This window comes from Panthera tigris, chromosome C2 (genome assembly GCF_018350195.1).
Source record: "Panthera tigris isolate Pti1 chromosome C2, P.tigris_Pti1_mat1.1, whole genome shotgun sequence".
NCBI classification, from domain to species: domain Eukaryota; kingdom Metazoa; phylum Chordata; class Mammalia; order Carnivora; family Felidae; genus Panthera; species Panthera tigris.
The window spans coordinates 149510762-149533762 of NC_056668.1; the positions used below are offsets into that span (position 1 = coordinate 149510762).

The window sequence follows — 23001 nt, forward strand, 5'->3', positions numbered from 1 at the left end:
CGAGGCTTGGGAAATTCAGGTTACACTCTCTGTGACACTTTGGGCAAATAACTTAACCTCTCTGAGCCTCCATCCCAAAATGGAGATAATAGCACCCAGCTCAAGGGGCTTCTGAGATTAAATCAGACAGCATATGTCGTGTCCACAAAGTGTCTGGGGCCAGAGCTGTGAGCCGTCCCTCCTCCCCGCGCCAAACTGCCCCACTGGCTCTAGATGGGCCTGTTACTGTCTGACTTACATGCCTTCCATTATGTACCATGTTCTCGAAGCATCTTTCCCTGCCTACGAGGTGTTTTGAAGAATGTTTTTCATTGTTTTTTCCTGAAAAAAGTTAAACTTTGCTGCTCTCCATTTCCCAGTTCTTTTCCTCGTCAACTAAAAATATCTTTAAAAAAAACACACAAAACAACAACAACACTGTGATCTAGTATTGCCTACCAACATCACCACAATTTCATAAAGAAGAGATAACTTGGGGCGCCTGGGTGGCTCCGTCGGTTGAGCGGCCGACTTCGGCTCAGGTCAGGATCTCACGGTCCATGAGTTCGAGCCCCGCGTCGGGCTCTGTGCTGACCATTCAGAGCCTGGAGCCTGCTTCGGATTCTGTGTCTCCCTCTCTCTCTGACCCTCCCCCACTCACGCTCTGTCTCTCTCTCTCTCAAAAATGAATAAACATTAAAAAAATTTTAAAAAAAGAACATAATATCACAATATAGAAGGTCTATCCTAAGCAACGACAGTAGGTGACCTGACATGGACATTCGGACAGCCCCCCACCCCCCCGCCCTGGGCACTCACACATATCCCCGACCCTGTATCTCCCTCTGACTGCAAGCAGACTGAACCATATGTACTGCTGATGCAATAAAAGCAAGGTATGTCATTGCTTAGCTGGGAAACTGAACGAATCAGGTCCTCAAACATTGTCTGCTGTTTCTCACCGGCACTAACTTAATGCAAAGCCTTCGGGAAGAGTCTCCTCTGTGCCAGGGCCCTGGCGTGGAGCCCTGCAGGGGATGCAGAGGTGAGTAAGCCGTGGTCCCTGTCCTCAGAGAGCAGAGAGGGGAGAAGGACACGAAGACCAACAGCAGGTAGCAGAGGGGAGGCCCTACCCTGCCCGTGAGCCACAGGCTGCAGACCTGCAGAGGCCACGCCGGTATGTGACTTTGGGGTTGGTCTGGAGGCACAAGAAAGAGGTGAAGAAACCGCGAAGTTGGGCTTCCGGCCTCAGCTGGAAGGGCACCGGCCTCGGAGGCTGGAGGGCACAGCCTGGGGGGTGCAGATGACAAACAGGAGGGAGGCGGGGGCAGGGCAGTGCCCCGAACGCCAAGCTCAGGAGTTTGAGTTTTGTGCTCCCAGCAATCAGGCGCCACCGCGGGTCCTCGCTGCTGCTGTTCTCAAGAGCTGGCATTTCCTGAGCACTGACTGCATGCCAAGCTCTGGGACAAGCACTGGCCTGGCCTTGCCTCCCCGAACTTTCCTGAGCGCCCTCGGAGGCAGGTATTCTGATCACATCTCACAGATGAGGAGATGGGCCTTAGAGGGGGGTTTGCTCGTCAGGAGTCGGCTTTGCACCCAGACCCGCCCGATTTCAAAGCCAGGTTCCTCCCACGCCGCACAAGAGGCTTAGGCTTCAGGAAGGCGGTTCTGACCGGCAGAGGAGGCACAGATTTAGGGCTGGGGAGGACCCGTGGCAGAGAAAAGCGTCGGAAACTATGACTGCAGCTGGAATCCAAGGTCACCGGGGCCCGGGGTGGGGCAGCTGCGTGGGAGTAGGTGGTGAGCAGTTTTCTGGAAAGAGAGCTCAGAGCATGCTGTGGCTGCAGGGTGGGGAGGGACACGGCGGGACAGGCTGTAATCCCAGTGGAGGGAGCGGGTGCAAACTGACGCACCAGTAAGGAGATTTAGATGCCGGCAGAGAAAGAACGGTTCACTGGGCTCTTGGAATAAGGGACAATGTGATATTTCAAAACTCCTTCTTTTTTAAGTTTACTTATTTTGAGGGAGGGAGAGAGAGAGAGACAGAGAAGCAGAGAAAGAGAGGGGGAGAGGGAGTCCCAAGCAGGCTCCGAGCTGTCAGCGTGGAGCCCGATGCTCAATCTCACCAACTGTGAGATCATGACCTGAGTTGAAATCAAGAGGCCGTCGCTTAACCGGCTGAGCCAACCAGGTGCCCCAAAGCTCCTTTCTGACAACCCGAGAGGCTGTGATTACCAACGGCCGGGATGGAAAACCTCCAGGTCGTCTATTTAGTCTTTATTTTGAATCTATCATTTTCGATGTCAAGTGTCCTGAGCAGACTGGGGGGACACAACCTCCAGAGCTGGCTTTGGCAAAAAAGGGAAGATGGTGGGAGTGTGGAGCCCTCCAGGTCTCCTTTCAGCTCTGTGATACGTGAGTGTTCCTCAAGGGGCTCACAGGACAGCAGACATCCCAGGTATCGGAGGAAAGAACTTTTTAACAGGGCCCTTCTAGGGACCGGTTTGAACACAAAGGGGGGGCTGTCATGCAGCACAGAAAAGCCCTTCAGGAGCTCACGGTGCATCAAACACATATGGGCCCCTGCCGAATGCTGCTCCCGAGACCCCTCTAGGAGGGAACAGAAGAAGAAAGAAGGCGGCCAACTCAGAGCTAATGTGGGTCCATCCGGTGCCATTGTGACTCCAGGCTTCTCGTTACTGCATTTAGCCCTCACAACAACTGGACACGGTTGATGTTTTAATCCCATCTTTAGAGATGAAGAAACTATGGCTCAGCGAAGCAGACGCAGAGCTGGGACTTGAACCCAGAGACTGGTCTCCCAAGCCCATGCTCCTTCCCACCTGTCATAGCACCTCCTCCGTGCGCATAATTCCTGGGACCCAATGGTCTGTAGGAAGTGATGGTGGAACTGAACTGAATTGAATAATCAGGTCAGGGAATAACAGATCAGCGAGAGAAGGGCATGTGAGAGCCTTCGGAATGTTCTACACCCTTGACTGGTTGACATCCGTAAGAATTTGGCCACACCAACCACCAAGCCACACAATAGAGCTTGAGATCTCCCTGGTGACAAGGTCTAGTTCTGAGCCTTACTGAACCCACTAGGACTGGGGCACCAAGAACACTCAGTGGGAAGGAATTCGGTCTATAAGGAAATCTGCTCTAAGTGTGGTCCAGACTTGACGGTCTCCTCATTACTTTTCTGTCCCATATTACAGGTGCTTTCTTCGCTTTACAAAACGCTTCCATCAGACAACCAGAGGAAGCAAGGAAATTTGTCCAAAAGCCCCGATTTCATGTATTTTTTTTTCCCTGTTCAAAGGTAAGAAAAGAAACTCCATATGTCCTCTTAAATAGTTGACAGAAATCTGCTAGAAAAACTAAATGCAAATACGTTTCAGCTCTCATAAAACAGAAGGCGCTCTGGCGATGCCTCTACAACCCGTCAAAATATGTTCTCCATGAACAGACTCATGTCCCTGGAGGGACTTGATGAAAGTGGGTGACACAGAATTGTAGAAAGAAATTGGAGCACAAACCTAATACATTAGCATGTGTAATAAAACGAAGCTACGAACCGTAACAGAGATTAGAGAACTGACCTCTTAGGAATGTTTAGGTTCTTAAATCATCTTGGTTTTCATGGCCAAGGCCATTTATGAAAGAAATAAATATTTTCCTTTTTTTTTTTTTTTTTTTTTGAGAAAGAGAGAGTGAGTGAGCGTGTGAGCGAGTGGGGGAGGGGCGGAGGGGAAGAGAGAGCCTGATACAGGGCTCGATCTCACCACCGTGAGATCCTGAGCTAAGCCAAAACCAAGAGTCAGATGCTTAACTCACGGGAGACACCCAGGTGCCCCAAGGTTTCCTTTTTTAATGGTGATTACAGAAATGAGTTTTTGAAAATGTGCTATCTGCAGTTTTGTTCCAGAATTAAACTCACTGGTCTGCATGTTTTCCTGAGGGCATTTTCTTGCCCCCTCCCCTGCTCATGCTCTCTCTCTCTCTCTCTCAAATACATAAACATTAAAAAAAAAAAAAAAAAAGAAAGAAAAATAGTTCCTGGGCACCTGGGTGGCTCAGTCAGTTAAGTGGCTGACTCTTAGTGTAGGCTCAGGCCGTGATCTCACGGTTTGTGGGTTCAAGCCCCATACCAGGCTCTGTGCTGACGGTGCAGAAATGGCTTGGGATTCTCTCTCTCTCCCTCTCTCTCTTCCCCTCCCTAGCTTGTTCCCTCTTTCTCAAAATAAATACATAAAAACTTAAAAAAAATTAGTTCCTGATTCTGATTGGAAACATTTCTCCACTGCTGGCGGTAGCCAGGATGCTGCCCAGGAACATGCTCATATCTACAGAAGCTTAGTGGGACGTGAAACCACCTTCCACGTTCACTGGGGACGGAAGTGGCACATGGCAGCCTGGGTGATCTTGGTAAATGTAGGGTCCTCCTTGTCACTTCTGCTGACACCTTCCCAGGTGCTCCCTATGTCAAAGCAGAAGTTCCCCGGCTGGCCCTCTGTCACCTTCCCTCACTGCCCTCCCCTTTGCCACGGTGCTCGGGCCACCCTGGCTCTTTAATCTGTTCCTTAAAGTTGTCCAGGTCATTTCCAAAGTATGGCTTTGCTTGTGTTCCTCTGCCTGGAAAGCGCTTCCTTTCGCTCTTTGCCTGCCTTCTTCTGTCTTGCCCTTCAGATCTCAATCCAGGGGACACTTGGCCGGAATGGTGTCTGAAAAGACCTTCCAGGACTCCCCCTCCTCCCAACTCCCTCCATCACTGCCCTGCTTAACCTTCTTTTGAGCTCTTCTCTCTATTTGACACCTTGCCCTCAACCTGTTTACATCTTTCTCAGCTGTCTCCTCCAGTAGAAGGTAAATTCCACGAGGCAGGGGACTTTTCTCTCTTATCCCTGCTGTATTGCAGCTCTTGGAATAGTTCAACCATTATTTGTTGGATAAATGGCAAACGAACAGGGATTCAGACTTCAGATCTTTAATCTTTCTTTATTGTCTCCTGTAAGTACTGTTGGGCCTGCAGACCAGGAAGATCCATTCATTCCTTCATTGGAGGGAAAATTAAGGACGTTCTTCTCTCGCTACATCTTCCCCTCCTCCAAATAACTAGTGAATGTTTGTCCCAACACCATTTATTAGAAAGTGTTCTTTTTCCAAACAGGGGTGACAGGTGGGTGGGAATCATGAGATAAATCGTGAGTTAAATTTTAATATATTCTAGACTGTACTTCTGGACTATTTCATTGTATCTTGTATCATTATCTCACAAATTTAATTACTAGGACTTTATTTTTTTTTTTAAGTTTATGTATTTTTTTTGAGAGAGAGAGAGAGCACAAGCAGGGGAGGGGCAGAAAGAGAGGGAGAGAGAGAATCTCAATCGATGTGGGGCTCGAATCCATGAACTGTGAGATCATAACCTGAGATGAAACCAAGAGTTGGATGCTTAACTGACTGAGCCACCCGGGTGCCCTTTTAATTTTTTTTTTTTTTTAAAGTAGGCTTCAAACCCAGCACAGAGCCCAATGCAGGGCTTGAACTCATGATGCTGAGATCACGAACTGAGCTGAGATCAAGAGTTGGATGCTTAACCGACTGAGTCACCCCTAATTACTGTGCCTTTAAAGCATACTGTAATATCTTAAAACAGGGGTCATCTTCATTGGTTTTTCTAAATATTTCTCAGCTATTCTTGACTTTCTTCCCTATCCGATGATTTTTGAATCCATTTGAAAACTTAAAAAACATCTGGTTCAGATGTTGATTTGACCAACATTAAACTTCTACCCTAATTTTGGAAGAATTCTTTTACATTATCTTTTCTTCCATCAGACTGCTAGGTTTCCTGGAGAACTTCAGTTTTCTTAAGTTTTAAGTTATATATATATATGTATATATATATACATATATATATTTACATATATATATATAAAATTGTTATATATTATATATGTGTTATATTTATATATATGTTATATATTATATATGTTATATATGTAATTGTTATATATCATATATATATATAATTTGTTTCCATTTTATTTGCTCTCCCCAACTCCCAAACTTGGGTTGAGATTCATCTACAAATTTCACCGCAAATTAATGGTTCAATTAGAAACGCTTGATATGAAGAGTCGTAATGTAAATCCTAGAATTGACGCTTGAGCTGTCCTATGTAATTATGCTGAATGATGTGGATTTATGAATACACCTGCTACTAACAGACCTTTTCTTTGAATAGAATGGATTTTTATTTTGCATTTATTTGTGCTCAAGGTTACTTGCTCTTTATGTCTCAGGTAAATGTTTGCGGTCACTGATCTCACCCAGGCCTTCCTTGCCGTGTGGGGACCCTTTCTATTTGCCCACAGTTTCCTTTCCCTTTCTATGCTAGAGCTGTTTCAAACCTTGAAGCTTCAATTCCAATACCCCCTCACCTTCAGAAGACAGACTTGCCTTCCAGTTCAGAGAGTGGGAGAAAAACCCAGAACATAAGGCTTCTCCAACTTCCTGACATCAAATTTATGTACTTCCTTGTGTCTGGACCAAATCTGTCTGCTATTCCAGGGCTGGTGCCCCATCTGTTTTCTGGACCGCATCCCCCTCCATTCCCCCGAATCCCTCATTGTTGGACAGTAAGGTCATTGTTTCCCTACAAGAATAATGCGATGCTTGGTGAACTGCACTGATATACCCTTGGCTGCTTGTTCAGTTTTTCCGTAGGATAAAGCATGGAAAGTACAATTGCTGGATCGAATGCTATGCCCCCTTTGATTGCTCAGCGTTACCCAGTCACCACTGTGCTAACATGTGCCCCTACTATTTTGTGTCTCTTAGACTGCCTGTTTCCCTGAGCTCTTACCGACTTTGGTCATCGTTCTTTTTAATCGTCCAATTTGTTAGGCAAAGTGACATTTCGTTATTTCAATTTGCATTTCTGTTGCTTGTCTAAACGAATGATGAGCTTTGCCCTGTTCATGGCTGTCTTCCCAGAGCCTCACTGTGCACTTGTTGAACGGGAAAGACGAATGCGCAAACCATACGCTAAGTTCTGGGCTAGGTGTTGTATTGAATACAGTTGAAATACAGATGAAGTGAGATATTTTTTTCACATGCTTATTCACGTTCTTTCTCCTTCCTTCCTTCCTTCCTTCCTTCCTTCCTTCCTTTCCCTCCTTCCTTCCTTCCTCCCTTCCTTTCCTTCCTCCCTTCCCTCCTTCCTTCCCTTCCTTCCTTCCTTCCTTCCTTCCTTCCTTCCTTCCTTCCTTCCTTCCTTCCTTTCCTTCCTTCCTTCCTTCCTTCCTTCCTTCCTTCCTTCCTTCCTTCCTTCCTTCCTTCCTTTCCTTCCTTCCTTCCTTCCTTCCTTCCTTCCTTCCTTCCTTCCTCTTTTTGGTGAATTGCCTGCTTACATGCATTGCCCTTTTATGGAATACAGTTGAAATACAGATGAAGTGAGATATTTTTTTCACATGCTTATTGGTCATTCACGTTCTTTCTCCTTCCTTCCTTCCTTCCTTTCCTTCCTTCCTTCCTTCCTTCCTTCCTTCCTTCCTTCCTTCCTTCCTTCCTTCCTTCCTTCCTTCCTCTTTTTGGTGAATTGCCTGCTTACATGCATTGCCCTTTTATGGAATACAGTTGAAATACAGATGAAGTGAGATATTTTTTTCACATGCTTATTGGTCATTCACGTTCTTTCTCCTTCCTTCCTTCCTTCCTTCCTTCCTTCCTTCCTTCCTTCCTTCCTTCCTCTTTTTGGTGAATTGCCTGCTTACATGCATTGCCCTTTTATAGAATACAGTTGAAATACAGATGAAGTGAGATATTTTTTTCACATGCTTATTGGTCATTCACGTTCTTTCTGCTTCCTTCCTTCCTTCCTTCCTTCCTTCCTTCCTTCCTTCCTTCCTTCCTCTTTTTGGTGAATTGCCTGCTTACATGCATTGCCCTTTTATCCATTAGCATTCTGAGGCTATTAATTATTTGCCCATTATATTTTTAAGCAATATGTCTTTCCAGTTATTTGTCCTTTAATTTTATGGTTTGTGAAAAATCAACATGTCTTTTCCCTCCAGAATTATTGAGATATAATTGAGACAGAACATTGTGTAAATTTAAGGTGTATAACAGGATTTGATACACTTTTATATTTTGAATGAATTACCATAATAGGGTTAGTGACTACCTCAATCATCTCATATAATCCTTTTTTTTTTTGGTGTATAGTGAGAACATTTAAGGTTTACTCTTAGCAACTGAGTCTCAGGACTTATTCATCTTATAACTGGAAGTTTGTACTCTTTGACCAACATTTCCCCATTCCATCCATCCCACAGACCCTGGCAACCACCATTCTACTCTTGGTTTCTATGAGTTCAGCTTTTTTAGATTTCACATGTAAGATCATACAGTATTTATTTTTCTCTGACTTATGTCACTTAGCATAACACTCTCAAGTTTGTCACAAATTGCAAGATTTCCTTATTCCTCATGGCTGAATAATACTCCCTTGTACCTATATGCCACATTTTCTCTATCCATTCATCTGTAGATGGATACTTAGATTGTTCCCATATCTTGACTACTGGATAATGCTGCCATAAACACGGGAGGGCTGATATCTTTTCCAGATCCCAATTTCATTTCCTTCTGATAAATGCTCAGAAGTTGGATGACTGGACCATATGGTAGTTGAACCTCTATACTGTTTCCCACAATGGCTACACGAATTTACATTCCCATCAACTGTATACACAAGGGTTCCCTTTTCTCCACATCCTCACAAACACTTGTTTTCTCCTATCTTTTTGATGACAGCCATTCTCACAGGTGTGAGGTGATATATCAACGTGGTATTGATTTGGATGCCCCTGATGACTGGTGATGTTAAGGGTTCTTTTTATGCACCTGGCTCTTGGTCATTTGTATGTCTTCTTTGGAAAAATATCTACTGAATTCCTCTGCCCACTTTTAAATTAGGTTGTTTTGCTTTTTTTTTTTTTTTGCTATTGAATTGTATGAGTTCCTTATATATTTTGGATATTAACCCTTATCACATAGACAGTTTACAAATATTTTCTCTCATTCTGTAGGTTGCCTTTTCCTTTTGCTGACTGTTTCTTTTGTTACGCAAGAACTTTTTAGTTTGATGTAGTTCCTTATTATTTTGTCGCTTGTGCTTTTGGTGGTGTATTTTCATATCATTGCCATGCTAATGTCAAGGAAATTTTTCCCTGTTTCTTGAGGTGTTTTAGAGTTTCAGTCTTTGATTCATTTCAGGTTAATTTTTGTGAGTAGTATAAGACAGGGGATCATTTTCATTCTTCTGCATGAGGTTATCCAGTTTCCCCATATTGTTTATTGGAGTCTATCCTTTTACCATTCCGTACTCCTAGCTGAGTATTTGAGGGTTTATTTCTGGGCTCGTGATTCTGTGTCATTGATCTGTATGTTTCTGCTTATGCTGGTACCATACTATTTTCACATCTCTGGCTTTGAAGCATAGTTTGAAATCAAGAAGTACAATGCCTCCAGCTTTGTTCTTCTGTCTCAGGACTGCTTTGGCTATTTGGGGTCTTTTGTGGTTTCACAGAAATTTTAGGATTGTTTGTTCCATTTCTGTGAAAAACGTTATTGGAATTTTGATAAAATTTTGATGGGGACTGCATCGCTTCTATAAATGGATTTGCATTGTATGAACATTTTAACTATTAATTCTTCTGATCCATGAACACGGGGTATTTTTCCATTTGTTTGCGTCATCTTCAATTTCTTTCATCAAAGTCATAATTTTCAGAGTACAGATCCTTCACTTAGTTGGTTAAATTTCTTCCTAACCACTTTATTGTTTTTGATGCTAATATGAATGAGATGATTTTATTTCTTTTACAGATGTTTCTTTGTTAGTATTTAAAAACACAACTGACTTCTGTATGTTGATTTTGTATCCCACAAATCTACTGAATTCTTTTGTTAGTGCTAACAGTTTTTTGGTGGAGTGTTTAGGGTTTTCTCTATATAAGCTCATATCACTTGAAAACAATGACAATATTACTTCTTCCTTTCCAAATTGAATGCATTTTATTTCTTTTTCCTACCTGATCATTCTGGATAAGACTTCATGTAATATATAGAAAAGGAGTGGTAAGAGTGGGCCCCTTTGTAAAAGAGGAAAAGCTTCCAGTTTTTCTCCACTGAGTATGATGTCAGCTGTGGCTTGTCATCTCTGAGGTATGTTGAGGTATGTTCCTTCTATACACAATTTGTTGAGGGTTTTTATCATGAAAGGGTGATGAATTTGGTCAAATGCTTTTTCTGTATCTACTGAGAGGATCAAGGTTTTTATCCTTCATTATATTAATGTAGTATATTATATTTAATGGTTTGCATATGTTGAACCACCTTTGCATCCCAGGGATAAATCTCACTTGATCATGGTGTAGGATTCTTTAATGTGTTGTTGAATTCAGTTTGCTAATATTTTGTTGAGAATATTTGCATCTGTATTCATCAGGGGTATTGGCCTGTAGTTTATAGTGTCCTTATCTGCCTATGGTAAAAGGGTAATGCTGACCTCATAAAATCACTTTGGGAGTACTCCCTCTTCTTAAGTTTTTGCAAGAGTTTAAGAAGGATTGGCATTAATTCTTCTTTAAGTGTTTGGTAGAATGAACCACTGTGCCATCTGGTCCTGGGCTCTTCTGTGTTAGGAGGCTTTTGATTACTGATTCAGTACTCATTATTGGCTATTTAGATTTCCTATGATGACTCATGATTTTTCTTCATGATTCAGTTTTGGTAGGTTCTGTATTCCTGGGAATTTTTTTCTAGGTTATCCAATTTGTTGGCATATAATTGTTCATAATATTCTGTCATGGTATTTTGTATTTCTGTGATATAGGTTGTTATGTCTCCTCTTTCATTTATGATTTTACTTGAGTCTTTTCTCCCTTTTCTTAGTCTAGCTAAAGGTTTGTCTATTTTGATTTTACCCACAAAACAAGCTCTAATTTCATTGATCTTTTCTTTTCTTTTTTTTTAATGTTTATTTTTTGAAAGAGAGAGAGAAAGAGCACACACGAGTTGGGTTAAGAGCAGAGACAGACAGAAGAAAGAGAATCCCAAGCAGGCTCTGGGCTGTCAATATGAACCTTGATGCAGGCCTCAGTCCCATGAACCATGAGCTTATGACCTGAGCTGAATTCAAGAGTTGGACGCTCAACAAACTGCACCACCCAGCTACCCCTCACTGATCTTTTCTATTGCCTTCTGGACTCTATTTCATTTATTTCTGCTCTGTTCTTTGTTATTTCCTTATCTTCTGCTATCTTTGGTCTTAGTTTGTTCTTCTTTTTCTAGTTCCTTGAAGTATAAAGTTAGGTTGTTTATTGAGATCTTTCTTTTTTAACGTAGGCATTTAACACTATAAACTTCCCTCTTCGAATTGTTTTTGCCAAATTCCATAAGTTTTGGTATATTTAGTTTCCATTTTCATTTGTTTGAAGTGGCTTTTTTTATTTCCCTTTTGATTTCTTTTTTGACCCACTGATTTTTTGGAGTGCGTTGTGTAATTTCCACATATTTGTGAATTTTCCTGTTTTCCTCCTCTTATTGATTTTTAGTTTTATACCACTGTGGCTGTAAAAGAAAGTTAGCATGATATCAACCTTTTTAAATTTGTTAAGACTCGTTTTGTGACCTAAAATATGTTCTGTCCTGAAGAATGCGCCATGTAAGCTTGAAAAAAATGTGTGTTCTGCTGCTATTGGATGGAATGGTGCAAATGTCCATTTGGTCTAAAGTATAGTTCAAATCCAACCTTTCCTTATTGATTTTCTGTCTCTCCCCTACTCTTCTTGTATTGTTATTTATTTCTCTCATCAGACCTGTTTGTATTTGCTTAATATATTTAAATGCTCCAATACTGGGTGCATATATATTTATGAATTTATATGCTCTTAATGAATTGAATCCTTTATCATTCTAGAATGACATTGCCTCTTATTATAGCATTTGAGTTAAAGTCTATTTTGTCTGATATAATTACAGCTACCTCTATTCTCTTTTGGTTTCCATTTTCATGGAACATCTTTTCCATCCCTTTACTTCAAGCCTATGTGTGTTCTTAAAGCTGAAGTGAGTCCTTTGTAGGCAGTGTGTAGTTGTGTCTCGATTGGTGAATTTAATCTACTTACAGGTAGAGTAACCATTCACAGGTAAGGACTAATGAATGTATCTTATTAACTGGTTTCTAAGCTGTTTTGTTGTTCTCTTGTTCCTTTCTTCCTCTCTTGCTGTTTTCCTTTGGGAATCGATGATGTTCTGTCATGGTATGCCTTGACTCCCATCTCTTTATCTTGTGTCTCTACTATAGATTTTGCTTTATATCGTAAGGCTTACACAAAACATTTTCTAGATATAGCAGTCTACTTTATGCTGATAACAACTTAACTTCAATGGCATACAAAACTACCCTCTATTCTCCCCCTTTATGTTTCTGATGTCACAATTTACCTCTTTTTATATTGTGTATTCATTAGCAAATCATTGTAGCTATAAGTTAATTTTAATATTTTTGTCCTTAGTCTTTTTACTAGCATTAAGTGGTTAACACACTACCATATTACAGTATCAGAGTATTCTGAATTTGACTATATATTTACCTTTCTCAGTGTGTTGTATATTTTCATTCATTCATATTATTAATTAGTGAATTTTCATTTCAGCTTGAAGAACTTTCAGCACTTCTTGTAAGGCGGGTCTAGTGTTGCTGAACTCTCTCAGCTTTTGTTTGGGAATGAATGTCTTTATCTCTACTTCATTTCTGAAGGAAAGCTTTGCCAGTTAAAGTATTCTTGGTTGGCAGGGTTTTTTTTCCAGCACTTTTTAGGAGGGGAATGGGCAGTGGGGGAGGGAGAGAGAGACTCCTAAGTAGGCTTCATGACCAGCATGGAGCCCAATGTGGGGCTTGATCTCACCACTCTGAGATCATGACCTGAGCCAAAATCAAGAGTTCGATATTTAACAGACTAAGCCACCCAGGTGCCCTTTTTCTTTTCTCTTCTCTTTTTTCTTTTCTTTTCTTTTTCTTTCAGCATTTTGAGTACCTCATTCTACTCCATCTTGGCCTGTAAGGTTTCTGCTGAGAAATCTGCTGATAGCCTTATGAAGATTCCCTTATAAGTGATAAGTTTCTTTTCTCCTGCTGTTTTTGGGATTCTCTTTTGGTCCTTTAGTTTTGTTAGTTTTATTATTATGTGCCTCAGAGAAAATATTTTTGACCTTTTTGGGGACTTATGAGCTTCATGAACTTGGATGGTCAAATCTCTCTTCAGATTTGGGAAGTTCTCAACCATTATTTTTTTAAATAAGCTTTTTGCCCCTTCCCCCTCTCTTCTCCTTCTTGGTCTCTAGTAATTCACAGATTGCTTCTCTTGATAGTATCCCATAGTTCATAGGCTCTCTTCACTCTTTTTCATTCTTTTTCCTTTGTTGTTCTCTGGCTGGATACTCTCCAAGGTCCTGTCTTCTACTTCACATACTCTTTCTTCTGCTTGATCCATTCTGCCCTTGATATTCTCTACTGCAGCTTTCATTTCATTCACTGTGTTCTTCAGCTCCAGAATTTCTGTTTGGTTCTTTCTTATGATTTCTGCCTCTTTGTTAAACTTCTCATTTTGTTTTATGCACTGTTTTCCTACTTTTGTTGAATTAACTTTCTGTATTTTCTCATAGCTCACTGAGCTTCCTTTAAAAGCTGTTTTGGGGTGCCTGGGTGGTTTAGTCAGTTGAGCGTCTGACTCTTGATTTTTGCTCAAGGCATGATCCCAGGGTCATGGGATTGAGCCCTGAATCGGGCTCTGTGCTGAGCATACAGCCTGCTTGGGATTCTCTCTCTCCTTCTGCTCCCCACTTGCATGTGCTATCTCTTTCTATAAATAAATAAATAAATAAATAAATAAATAAATAAATAAATAAATAAAAAGCTGTTTTGAATTCTTTATCAGGTAAATCACAGATATCCATTTCTTTGGGGTCAGTTACTGAAAGATTATTTTGATCCTCTGGTGGCATCACGTTTCCTTGATTTTCCATGTTCCTTTAAGTCGTGTTGCTGCCTTTGCATTTGAAGTAGCAGTCACCTCCTCCAATCTTTACTGGCTGACTTCAGGAGAGAAATACCTTCCAGCAGCTTTACTAGGGATTCTGAGGCTTTCTCAGACCTTCTATGGACACTCATGCTCTACACTTCTTCCTCCCTCCTGAGGCAGAATTCTTGAACTTGTATGCCTTCTGTCAATTCTGCAGTGCACCAGGCTGAGTGCTGACAGCCTGCCTTTTGCTTTCCAAAGGGCAGTGCTGTTATCAAGTCTGTGGCCTCTCCTATGCTCACAGGTTCAGTCCTGCTTTGTGTGCATGCTCATTAGCCATCTGGCAAAGCTTCCTCTCACTGCAGCCACTGGGGGTATCCTTGTTGGGGAGCCTGTGGATGAGGTGTCCTAGTGGTAGGCAGGACTCTAGAAGGAGTCCATGATGCAGTTAACAGGATCTGAGTCCATCTGATACATTCTGAGCCCTGGCTGCTGTTCCTGTAGCTTCTCGCCAGCCCCTATTCATGTAGCTTATGACTCAGTATTCTGGATGGGGCAAGCGAGAAACTGACCTCTTTGGTAGTGTCCTGCACAGCTGGGGAGGCGGGGTGTTCACTCACATGTTCTTACTTTCCCCCATGGGAGACATCATGGGCAATGCGCCACCCAGGGGGAGGGGTGAGGCAGGTAAAGTCAAACTGTTACTTTTACCATCTCCAACGTGTCCAGGCTCAGATTGGGTTTGCTCCAACAGGATGTTGGAACTTCTCTGATGGACTCCTGGACCTTCCACATTCCCAACCGCATATGTGCAATTGTCTAGGTCAGTGTTCTCCAGGGCCTTCTAGACCATGGCTGAGATGGGCTGCAGCTGGCTGATGGGACACATCAGGTCCACAGCTGGGCCTGGGCTCTGTATTCCTGTTACTTGATGCATAAGTGAGTGAGACTCATCCTGGGACCCTATCCAAATCCTTTTCATTCTTTACAGGTTTATGGAGAGCAGCATATAGTTTTCATCAAATTCCTAAAGAGACCAGCGAGACTCAAAAGGGTCATTACTGTTGAGTTTTTATCTTCCAATTTATCAACTATTTTTCACTCAATACTTATGAGTGTTCATGAATTTCCTACTACATGTTAAACACCAATCTAGGAATTTATCAAAATAATTATGTTTTCCCCCTTTGATCTGTGAATATAATGAAAAGTATTAACAGGTTTCCTAAAATTGATGTGATTACATTCCTAGACAAAATCCTACTTGGCCACTGTAAATTATTATTTTAATATGCAGCTGGAAACATTTTGTTAACATATTAAGAATTTTTGAATATTTATCAACCAGTGAGATAGTACGCAAATTTTTGGTGGTACGTGATTTTTGGGTTGGACTCAAAGTTTTTAAATAAATAAAGTGGACTTGTATACCTTTAATTTTTTAATGTTAAATCATATGGGAGTAATTGGTACCATGAACGATTAATGGATTTTATTGGCAAGATCATGGGGACTATCTTCTTTTTGATGATAGTTCTTTGACCACTTTGCCAATTTCTTCTGTCTGGTCCGTTTTGCTCATTTACTTCTCTTAAATACTCAATATTTAAAAAATCATTACAAATATCAAATTATTCACCTATAATTTTACATAAATCTTAAAGCCACACATACTTATTTTTCAAATGCATGTACATGCTCTTTTGATTAACAAGATAAGCATTTATGCAAAATAATTTGCCTTCATGACTCATCATATATGGATTTGATCAATAATGAAATATTATAATATTCAAGACATTTTTGATATTTACAACGAGTTCTCATTCAGGAAAAACTCCCTAGGTGCTTTGAGATGAATATCCTTCATAGAATTATCTATTTCATTGGGAGTTTTTTTTTTCTTTTAATGGAATATGTGTTGAATATTTCCAAGGGCCATTTTGGCATCAGTTGGGATTATCGTGTGTTTTTAAAAACACAGTATTTACTAAGCAATTTATTAAAACAGTGGGGTGTCCTGCTATTGCCTCCAGTTTTTCATCCTGAGAATAAATGTGTTAGTTGTGTGGGCATGCAATTCGAATATTACAACATTTAGTTTGCTAATTATTTAGGATTTTGGTATGTGTGTTTGTAGGTCAGACTGGTATATATTTCTTTCTTTTGGTCTTATATTCTCTCCACCCAGAAGTGTTTTCCACGAGCACACTCCTACTTATTCTGGGGAGCTGCCTGCACACAGTATGTTCTTTGGTCTCTCTCCCTTCTTACCTCCTGTGGTCCCATTTCCCCAGGGGATCCTACTTTTGAGCTTTTGTGGGCCAAGAACTCTGAACCAGTGCTTTCCTATTTGCAGCCTTCTAGGGCAACTCTGCCTTTCTTTCTTCCAACCACATCTGTCCTATGTCCCATTCTATTGCTGTCGCTGAGGCAACCTCAGTTTTTCCTGGCCTTTCAGATAATACCTGCATTTCACAGAGATGTTAAGGAATCTTTGCACTGGAGTTCTGGACAATCTTTCTCTAGTCAGTTCATCTTCTGCCAAGGGAAGATGGTGTTCTGCTGCAACCCCAGTGATCCAGGAGAGAACCTGCAACTCTTCCCAGGCAGGCAGCCAGGCCCCTCCCCATATACACACAGGATACGGTTGTGGGAATCAGTGACACCAATGACATCCTGAGTGGTATGGAGCCTCCTCACCCGTTCAAGCACCGTGGATAAGAGCTGTAGTTCTCAGAGGATGGCTAAAGCTTCTCCCCGCCACCCCAACGGTTAAATGGAAAGTTAGAAAAGAGGCTCTAATTTTTCAACAGGCACAGGCCTACTGAGATGAGTCACTTGTAAGATACAAGTCAGTATCTAACACTATATTCTCTCTGGCACCAACTGAAGATGAAGACATTCTTCTCAAATAGAATATGACCTTGGATGAAAGACATTGGATCCTTATGTGAATGGCGAGTTATTTTATGGGGTATGACACATGTGGACAAACTTGCCTTTATGTCAACACTGATATCAACGAAAAGTTTTTCACAAGCACATTAAACTTTAGAAACCCTAGGCTCTAGGTTTTCTGGAACAGTTAGTAGATCGGTCTCCTTGATCATTGACCAGGATTGTGTTTTTCTGTCCCTTGAGGTTAGTAAATGGGGAACAGCCAGGAGATACACAAATTTGTCTCTTGTTTGGGGAGAAAGTCATTTAATAGTTCAGGGAAGTCTTAATACTTTAATGAAAATTGTTTCAAGAAACTATAAATATGGGTGATATGCGCAAGTCTGTGACTCCGTTGGAAAGCAAAGCACAATGATCCAGCCACTTATAATAATAATAAACAAAGCCACTTTAAATAAAATGCTTTTAGGAGCCTGGATATACAAACATTTGCTTATAATGTAAGAATTTACTAATCTGGGCCTTCAACAGACACTCAACATTCCATGGACATCTTTTGTCATATAAACAGTGTCATAAATGATACTTATGTCAGGAAACAAAAATCCATCTAATCTGTTACATATCTAGAACCATGGGACTTTGGAGCCTGAAGGGACATTGGGGACCACTGCTCCAAGCCTGGAAAGATTAGGGGGCTTACAGGAGATCCAGCCCCTGAAAGTAGTCTCCAAACTCAGGCCAGGAGTTCTTAGCCATTCTTTCACTCCTTCTTTCAGGAATGCTGCGCTTGCATACCTAGAAGCAGACAGTTGTAAGAACCGCTTTGTCCATGACTTTTCTGCCAGAACCATCGGCATGACCACCTGCCCAGTGGTAGAGGAGAAGTAAGTGCTCACTCCTGGGCTCGAAGGATCACAGGGTTTGTAGGACTGACCACTGAGGTTTGACGGAATACGATGACTTAAGGAAAGAACGACTCTTTGGGAATCCGGTTCCCAAGAGGTTTCTGGGCTTGCCCCAAGCTCCACAGACTTGTTCTACAGTTGGTTAAAATGCAGATGGTGCTGACTATCCCCCAAGTGTTACCTATATGACAAGTTTGCCTACAGCAAAGGGCTGACTCCCATCAAGGTAAAGCATGTTTCAGGGGCACCTAGGTGGCCCAGTCAGTTAAGCATCCAACTTCGGCTCAGGTCATGATCTCATGGTTCGTGAGTCTGAGCCCTGTGTTGGGCTCTGTGCTGACAGCCCAGAGCCTGGAGCCTGCTTCGGATTCTGTGTCTCCCTCTCTCTGCCCTCTCCCGCTCGTGCGTGCACCCTTTCTCTCTCTCTCAAAAATAAACAAACATTTAAAAAAAGAAAGATAAAGAATGTTTCTGAAATGGTTCTTCTGCTGTTGGATAGGATTCTGAAGTCCCAGTTCCCACATGGGTCATCATACTAAGGACACTAAACAGCCACTGATGTCATGTGTCTACGGGAACAGGCACATTCCTCTGCTTTGGCTCCTGGGGAGCAGGGCCAGTGGTGGAGGCAGGGGACAGTAGGGCCTGAGCAAAGCTCTCTCTGTGTGAGGCAAGGCTCCTCTTAGTAAGGCAGAGGCCATTAGCAGCCAATCGGGCATCTGGATTTCCTCACTGCCTACGTGTGAACACCGACGTACGGTCACAACCCTGGAGTACTCGCCAATCGGGGACCCTACATTTCTCCTGTTTGGTTACTGGCCTAGTCTGGTTTCACCCAGAAGCCGATCTGAGATAGGGATTTAGTTCATTCGGGAGGTGATCCTGGGGAAGTAGTGGTGGAGGAGGGGGAAGTGGGGCAGGGATGGGAAGGGAGTCACTGGGGACGGCTCATCAGCGTGGGTGCCCAGAGCTCAGCGTGCCGGGGAGGCTCGGGGAGTCAGTGTAGCTCTGCCCCAGAATCATCATGCCAGTGGGGGCCAAATAGCTGGAGAGCATTTACTTTCTTCTCGCTCCCAGCCTGCCTTCTGTGCAGGAAGAGGGGCTCCTGCCCCGTCAGGTGTCCGCAGGCAGTTGGGACTTTGGGCCAGGGGGCACTGCCACAGTAAGAAGATTCGGGGAGTACCGGCAGCTTCCGAAATAGTCACTTTAGTGAGTTCCACTCCCAAACCATGCTGTGCCAAGGTCACGGTTATTCTCTCTCTCTTTTTTTAGGTTTACTTATTTTGAGACAGACAGAGTGCAGGCAGAGAAGGGGCAGAGACAGAAGGAGAGAGAGAATCTCAAGCGGGCTGTGCAATGTCAGCACAGAGCCCGATGCAGGGATAGAACTTATGAACCACGAGATTATGACCTGAGCTGAAATCAAGAGTCGGATGCTTAACCTACTGAGTCACCCAGGTGTCCCAGAGATAGTCCCAGTTATTCTGATCCTAAAGATGGGAACCTGGGGTGTTCTGATGCCCTGCCTTTCCACTTACATTCTACGTTGCATGACAAAGCCCCAAAGGTGGTTACAGACCTAGGCTTGACGTACCAGGTGCTGACTGCAACCAGGTGCAGAGCTGTTCCTTCAGTCCCAGCAGACGGATGTTATCTCACAGCAGTGAAGTTTATTTTCCTGGAGGTTGTTCCAGGGGATATGATATTTGCTGGCCTCCTGCTAATGTGCTAAACCCAATGCTGTATAACTCAACCCTTACAACTCTATTAGTGGGTATGATTATCCTCATTTTACAGATGAGGCCAAGATGTGTTTAGCTAATCAACAATGAAGCCCTGGGATGGGTCCCAGGGATGAACTGAAAAACAAGACAGGTGTGGGCCTGTCGGTGGTGTTGGGAGCAAAGCTCAGGGACTGGAAGGCAGTTCCGGCTGCTGAGTGCAGAAAGGACTGGAGTACCACGCAGGGCCTGGAGGGACAGGGGGGAGCAGCCTGGGGGTAGGGTGCGCCAGCTTGTTCAAAGCACTGGCGGCGAGTTAGGATATTAACCACAGTTCACAGAGTTTGCAAATTGCATGGTTGGTATTCAAACTCAGTCTAATCGCGCAGCCTATCCCTGTATCTTTCTGCTTCTAAATAATATTGAAGATAGAAACCTGTATTTGTTTTCCCATCCCAGAGTAGCCCTCTGCCTGATATGTGCTAATTATCTGTTTTTGTTTGCTTACGTGGATTTTTGCACACAACAGATCTGATTGATATTTTCATGCACTGATTCATGATAGGCTGGGGAAAGACTTAAATTTCGAGAAATGGACATATTTGGGAGCTTGAATAAAAGCTAGCGTCTTCAACAACTCTCCTCGTTTCTTGCTCAGCGAGGCATGGGGAAGGACAGGGGAGCTAAGATTTCTGCCCACTGGCTCCTCCTTCCCCTGTTCACTCTCTGCCCAGGAGAACCCCGTGCAGATTGGTGGCTGTGCCTCCAGAAGGTGACGCCTGCTGGCTGATGGAGGGGTGGGGTGGCGGGCGGGAGTGCATGACTCATCAGGGTCTGGAATGCCAGAACAGCGGGAGTTTTGGGAGCCTTGTGACCATCAGGCAGCAAAGCCAGTAGGATGTAGAGCCATTGTAAGAAATAATGTGATGTTCTTCAGTTACCCTCTGGCTCTTAGTTCTGGCAGACAAATGATGACAGTAATGGGGTATTGGTTCAAGTAACGGGGAGAAGCAAAGCCCACTACCATTGAGGAAGCAATGGGCTGGAGCCCACACCCCTGGGAGGGGCTGCCTGCGAGGGCCAAGCTCCATGCTCCAGCCCACGGGCAGGCCAGTGGAAAGATGTGCGCACTGTCCACAGGCAGATGACCTGATAGATTTACGAGTATAAGGACTCAAAGGTTATGGAGGGTGGGGTGGGAATGAGTGAAAGGCAGAGTCTGAGACGTCGGAGGGTTCGGCGGCTCAGCGATGGGAGATGGTCCCCACAGCCCTCTGGGCCTGCTCTTGACCATCTGCGGTCATTCCTGGCTTGGCCTGGCTCCCCCATGGCACCCATCTGTACTACGGAGCTTGGCTCCAACAGCCTGCCTACAGAGCAGATGAAGAGGGCTTCTTCCCCCATTCACATGGGCTACCGGTAACTTGTTAGCCTATGTAACGTACTCTCAGAATAGGGGGACAGACCTGACCACAAGCGCAAAGAAATCTAAGTGTTTCTAGGCGAGATCTTATCTGAGTTACAGAAGAAGCAGCTTGCTGTAAGGGAAGGAGCCTGTGATTTAAGGCCAAGCAGGTTTGTGAAGCGGCCCCAGCTCTGAAACTTACTAGCTGTGGGCCTCAGCCTGTTTCCTCCTGTACGTCTTCAGAGGGTTTTTATGAAATGAACGAACGAACATAAGCAAAGCACCAGGCACATAGGAGACCCTCAGCAAATGTTAGCTTCTTCCTCTTCCATTGGAAGCAGCCTTATCCCGACTCTAATGTGGCCAAGTCTAGCACGGATGTGCTTTGAGGAGCTGTAGAGGGAAGGACAGGGGGTGGAGCACTGACTGGGGGGCAGGGGGTCTGGGACCCCCTTTCTGCCAGCGGTCCTTCCGGCTGTGTTTTTCAAGCAATGTCCGTAGGTGCTCGAGGTGGGGTGGGGTTGGGTTGGGGTGGGGTTGTCTGTGCTGAAAACTCAGAACCTGGAGCCTGCTTTGGATTCTGTGTCGCCCTCTCTCTCTGTGAGTGAGAGGCCCCTGCTCACACTCTGTCTCTCAAAAAGAAATGTTAAAAAAATTAAAAAAAAAATTATAGTCTCGAAAGTAAAGGGCTGTCTGGTGAAGGACAGCAGGAGGAGGAAACAGGGCTCGGGAGGCCTGGGCCACACGGGGCCCTTTTCCTGCTTGAACTACTCAGTGCTAAACAACTGGGGTTTCTGGGGTCTCCCCTGTGCACAGGATAGGCATTTGAAAGACAGCTCTTTGGGGGCACAGGACACTTCGGCACAAATATAGAACTTTCCCCGCACCCCGGCCACACAAAACAAGCTGTCCACCGGTGGCTTCACGGTGCTTACCTTCTTGAGCTCTTCCTGGACGCCCTGGCTGTTGTCTTCAGAGGACAGACTCTCCTTGGGGTTCTGAGACTCCGTCTTGGGCTCCGACTCCTGATCGTCCCCCGAAGAGGTCTCCTTCTCGCTCACTTTCATTGCTAACTCGTACAGCCTGTTTCTCAGTTTCTCTTCCGTGGCGGCCGCCCGGCTCCGAGGGTGCCTGGCGTCGTTGCTGGTGTCGGTCTCCGACAAATCACCGGATGCCTAAATGCAAGTCAGAATCAGGAGCTGAGGACTCCTCTGCCAGAGTCCCGGTGCTCGTTCCCCATCACCCCCCGGGGAAGGGACTGTCCAGGAAAATCAAGCTCTCTTACCTGACCTGCTTGCTCTACAGATGGCCTTTTACTTTCCACTTTTACTTTCTCAAATACATGCACCTTAATGCTTCGTTAAAGCGACCATGCAGGTGAGCGCCTGTGCTCAGAAACATGTTCAAACTCAGCGTTTTTCGCTCGCAAGATGCTTACGGGGCGCCCACCGAGGCAGCTGAGTAGGAGGAGGCTGAGACACCTGGTTGGCGACCCCCTTGTGGAAGGGACACACTAAAACCTCAGGTGCTAACTGTCCTGGTGGTAAGCACCGAGAAGGGGGTGGGGAAGGATGCTCTGAAGGCCCCCCTAAGGGGCACTTGAGGGCTGGAAGATGGAAGAAGCTTTCTCATGGTAATGGCCATACAAAGTGCAGCAGTTACCGAGCTAAAAGGGAGATAGGGAAGGACAGCATTCTGGGCAAAGGGCAAAGATTTTGAGATGGTGTGAGGTCCTTGTAGGTAGGTAAGCAATACTGTGTGACCTTCCTTTGATAATTACAGTCCCAGCTTAATAATGATACCTTTGGCTCCTACTGTCCACTTGGTGGGTATCTCCTAAGCTTCTTCTGGGAGTAGATCCCTGAAGACATGGAGACTGTGACTCTCGCTCTGGCCTTGGCCTTAAGGTGGACAGATGTGCATGGAATTTTAACAAGATAACCCTCAGCAAACCATTGGGGTCCATTAGACCAGACTTCAGTTCTTTA

General features: G+C 43.9%; 1 protein-coding gene and 1 long non-coding RNA gene across 3 annotated transcripts in view; one reads left to right on the forward strand and one right to left on the reverse strand.

Annotated features, from left to right (window-relative positions):
• Positions 1-23001, reverse strand: part of LOC102962809 (myosin VIIA and Rab interacting protein) — a 370133-nt gene that overhangs the window by 27707 nt on the left and 319425 nt on the right. For both annotated transcript variants that reach the window (XM_042957165.1, XM_042957164.1), the window contains exon 11: positions 21949-22188. In XM_042957165.1, coding sequence (XP_042813099.1) covers positions 21949-22188 — 240 coding nt within the window. The remainder of the gene's footprint in view (positions 1-21948; positions 22189-23001) is intronic.
• On the forward strand, positions 941-18145 carry LOC122230750. The gene is made up of 3 exons (XR_006207821.1): positions 941-1024; positions 3201-3304; positions 17759-18145. It is a non-coding gene; the product is annotated as an uncharacterized LOC122230750 (long non-coding RNA).